Source organism: Cottoperca gobio, chromosome 6, assembly GCF_900634415.1.
Source record: "Cottoperca gobio chromosome 6, fCotGob3.1, whole genome shotgun sequence".
Taxonomy (NCBI): Eukaryota; Metazoa; Chordata; class Actinopteri; order Perciformes; family Bovichtidae; genus Cottoperca; species Cottoperca gobio.
The window spans coordinates 25279852-25284326 of record NC_041360.1 but is presented as its reverse complement, the minus strand read 5'-3'; the positions used below and the strand labels follow the sequence as shown (position 1 = coordinate 25284326).

Below are 4475 nucleotides of genomic sequence, written 5' to 3'. Positions count from 1 at the left end.
ACTGATGACAGAGAAGGGACATGAAGTCAGATGTTCTGTAGCTGAATCTTTTAAAGCAGGGGTCTTCAACGTGTTTCAGGACAAGGACCCCCAAACTGATGTAGTGTGGAGCAGGGACCCCCTACTGTGTGCGCATTTAATTTAGTTCACCTCTCTCCTTTCCTCCACTCTGTCGCGAAACACAGCGGAGGAGGGAATGTGAATGATAATAATAATAATCAATATTGTTGCTTTATCTACAAACAATTTCGCGACCCCCCTGCAGTACCTCCGCGGACCCCCTGTTGAAGACCCCTGATTTAAAGAAAGGCTTCCCCAGCCTGGTGACACACAGCAGTTTACATCATCGGACCTTTTAAGTGTGCTTCTTCCTTTGTGAGCTCTCATTAGTGTGAGGAGTGAGCGCATGTCAGTGCACCTCAAACAGAACTCAGTGTTGTACTGGAAGAGGGAGGATATTCAAATATCCCAAATGATAGAGACGCAGATGTCATGGCGAACATTCACTCCAAAGTCTTAAAGGTCGCTTTATAAATCCCAACTGTGTTGATATTTATTACGTAATGCTCCACAAATATTGATGACTTAGCAAAAGCCCTGAAAGCGTCTCCCCCACCTGACAGCGCTTTCTAGAACATACCTCCGCGGAGCACATCTCACCCAGGTGCGCATTTTACGCATGGAATAAGCGAACAATGTCGGTCTCACTGCTACTTTTGTATTGTTGTAATCTCCTTTGGAAGCAAAACAGGACACCAAGGCAACATGTGGCAGTATGACAAGACGTCTTCACGAGCATTTAAGGTTTTATGTTTCACCCTGGGAGCCCAACATTAAACATCTATCAAAGTTATGCTTAATATTAAATCACCATCAAACCTCCAAACACGCTTAAGACGTAAGTTACCAACATATGTAGCAAGTAAAGCATTTCTTAATTACTGATTTCCCTCCACATGAGAAGCTGCGTCTGCACCTTTCCAAACTTAAAAATGGAAGAAGAAGAAGAAGAAACATGTCTTACCAGAAGAAATATTTGGAGAGGAAGTTTGCATCTTCCACTGGTGACTTCTGCATATTAAGTGCGCCGCCAGTTTGGTTTCTCTGCACCTGAGTCTGTTCCGTGCGCGTCGCTCACATCTGCGTGTCCCCTGAGTGTCTCCTGTTCCCCACAGTTGGAGACGGTGCTCGCTTGTCTTATCCTCCACTTTGTGCCTCCGGTAAATATGATGTCACTGTTAAGCTATCTTCCTCCCTTCGCGCAAAAAAAAAAAAAAAAGCGAGACTGGTATCTCTATCCTCTGTGCGTCTCCGTGGTCTTCTCCGGTGCCACTGTCTCTATCTGCTCCCTCTCCTTCAGTGTGACAGTGAAAGGACAGTCCATCCTTTATGGGCTCGCCAAAAAACGTGCGGAGACACACGTCATTTCCACACCGACGAGCTTCAGGTCGCATATTGTGGCAACAAGCTGAAGAGGTGAAGCCAGACAGATATTGATCCATATACAGTACCAGGCAGGTAATGCAGGGAACTATCGTCACACCAGGTCAATGTAGAAGATTTATCCACTTTCATTTCATGCAGGAGAAAATCCAGTGTCTGTTTTGTAGATTCTGATTCCCTTAAAGTTACATTATATGTGAAGCTCTTTGAAACTAAGTGTATAACTTGTGCTATATGATATGTGTTGCCTAAATAATGTTTTCTAACCCTTTTCACAAGTTCATCTCACATTACAATCCCTTCATGTATCGAGTACAAGTATTAAATCACAGCTATGTGTAAAAACAAAAAACATTTCCACACCGAGATGGTTTAGGGAGTCAGGGGCCATAAAGACACTTGTGGTCCCAAACAAAGTTATGAGCCTTGATTGTACAGAGAAATATAAAATGGTCTATCATTTCAATGACGGTTAAAACTTGTGTACGCTCATACAGCGTGTAGGAAGTCTCCTGTCGCGTCTTACTTCCGTATAAATGAGCAGATAAACACAACAGGTCATCCCAGAAGCTGCTGCAGGTCCACTCAGAAACTTCTCACATAGCAGAGACAGTTCTGGGACATCTAAAACTTAGTTTTCTAATCAGTTTCAGGTTACGCACAGTTTTAGGAGAGGGAGGATCAAAACCTCCAGACATTCCATAAAGGAACAAAGATAACATGTGAAGATGTGGGAAGCCTTTGGTAGCGGAGTATCCCAACACAAAAACGGTCTTCTCTTCACCGTCAGCACTTCAGCTGCAGTGAAGATATTAACATTACGCTCATATTGATCCGCATTACTATCAGCTGTTTGACTGTGAAGCAGCTGTAGTTCCACAGTCATGGTTTTTGATTCCCTTCCCAAACTATGTGCTCAAGAGACAATATACTGCTGTCAGGTAATGTGAGAATCCTAATCAGGTTTTTGTTTGATGAATAATTATGGTATAATGGAAGACGATGAGTGAAGTGAATGTAAAAGTACAGTCGTGGTTCAGCTTTCAGGTGCACGCATCATCACACTATGCACAGAAAGTGACACTGGTCTAACTCTACACACTCTACACGTGTGTGTACTGTAGGTATAAGAAAGACCTATGGGAGGGAATATTCAATGCAAAATAAGATAAATATTGCTGAACTGACCTTTAAGGAAACCACAAATCAGAATATTAAATAGGAAAGTCTAATTTGTTTTGAAATGCATTTGAAAGCCGTAAAAGTTAAATAAATAGAAGGAACGCTCTGGTTTGATATATTAAGGGATGTTTTTACAAAAGCTACCCCTGATATGTGCATCATTAATACTCAGTGTTTCTCATATATTCCAATATACAGAATATTCAATTTGAGACAATAAAATGTCTGCACAGATCTAACCAGAGGTGGGTCAGGGAGGAATTGTTTAGCAGACAATTGTGTTTTGTTTTCCTGCCAGGTGATTTTGGACCATGTGATTATCTGTGTGTGAGAAACAGGATAACACTGAGCCAGAGCGTTTTAATGGAGCTGAGGGAGGAGGAGAAATACATGAAGTAAGACGGTTGGTTGCTCTTTTGCGCTCAACTTTGAGTCATTACTGCTGAGGGACACTAAAGGTTACTTGCCTTTGACTAGAGGAAAGAGTGACCTCTGCTGGACGTTTACTCTCCCTTGCAGCCAGATAACAATGTCATCCCAAAATATGACATGTCACAAGTCAGTTATGCAAATACAGTGACAGATAACGATGGTTTATATCAAAGTACCTCTAGTTTTGAGCCAAACTTCAGACAATAGATTTATCTTTCACATAAAATACTTGTATAATGATAGCATGCCAAGTATAACATACTTTAAAGAAGCCCCTCACATCCTGCTGTTTTCATTTAAAACCGTTTAAAGGGCCTACGAAATGATAAACATGAATTTATACTGAGGATAGTAAATGCTATTTGTGGTGTAAAATCATGTGTTATTTATGACACAATGATCGCAGTATTTAATAAATCATGACGACCACCGATGTTTACATTGCCGCTACCGGAAACAGCCGACGCCGTGTTCTGACGTCACAAGTAGAACACAGTCCACCAGTATACACAGACAGCACGGCAGAAGCGGCAGAAGCGGCAGACGTGGCGATGTCGGACTCTGGCTCGGATATTTCGACAGAATCGAGTGACAGTGAATCGTCAATAGACTCGTTGCACCATCAATATAAAAAAAAATATATGGCACATTTCACAATAGATATGCAACTTCTATCATATACCAAGCCCAACAACACTGACGACAGATCATTTCGTAGGCCCTTTAAGTAATTTGTAATGCAAAATGATCAGAAAATGTTGTTGTGAGGTCTTGCTTTTCTGTTTTATATCATATTAAAGTGTGGGTTATTAATCTGTGGGTTTTAGACTGACAAATCAGGAGATTAATCCATAAGGAAACTAGTCGTGTGTTTGGAGCCCTATATTTCTATATTTCTTGTCATAAAAATAAGGAAACCAATCCACTAGTGCCATATATTTAAATGTTTTATTGAATTAAGATGTACACTAAAAAGACCACCCAACAACTCACCTGTCATATCCCCTGAAGTCCCCCTCTTTATTATCCAGAGTCGCCTTTGGAAAAACAAAAGCATGAACATTACACATGAGTAACAGAAAAATAAATGCTAGGGCTAGCTATCTAGCTAGCATAAGATAGCATAGAAGCATTCACAGCTAAACTTGAAATGCTTATATCCATAATGTCATTGGCTGCAGCCCAGTTAGCCGACTAAACAATGTTAGATATGTTAGTTTTTATAAAATAACATTAAGTGTAGTCAAAATGTATTACAAGCATTCAGAACTATGCAGAGACATTAGCTAATGTTAGCTTACATTAGCTAATGTTAGCTTACATTAGCTAATGTTAGCTTACATTAGCTAATGTTAGCATATTGCAGCAATTGCAGCAAATACATTTTTAATACCACAGCAAGGCGGAATTGCTCTTAC

At 40.6% G+C, this 4475-nt stretch overlaps 1 protein-coding gene across 3 annotated transcripts in view; it reads right to left on the bottom strand.

Moving 5' to 3' along the window:
• Positions 1-4475, bottom strand: part of cftr (CF transmembrane conductance regulator) — a 32206-nt gene that overhangs the window by 27524 nt on the left and 207 nt on the right. For 2 of the 3 annotated variants that reach the window (XM_029433024.1, XM_029433026.1), the window contains exon 1: positions 1025-1124. In XM_029433024.1, coding sequence (XP_029288884.1) covers positions 1025-1077 — 53 coding nt within the window. In that variant the 5' untranslated portion in view covers positions 1078-1124. Of the gene's footprint in view, positions 1-1024; positions 1125-4050; positions 4095-4475 lie in introns of those variants that run through there. The other variant, XM_029433025.1, reaches the window with a different exon arrangement.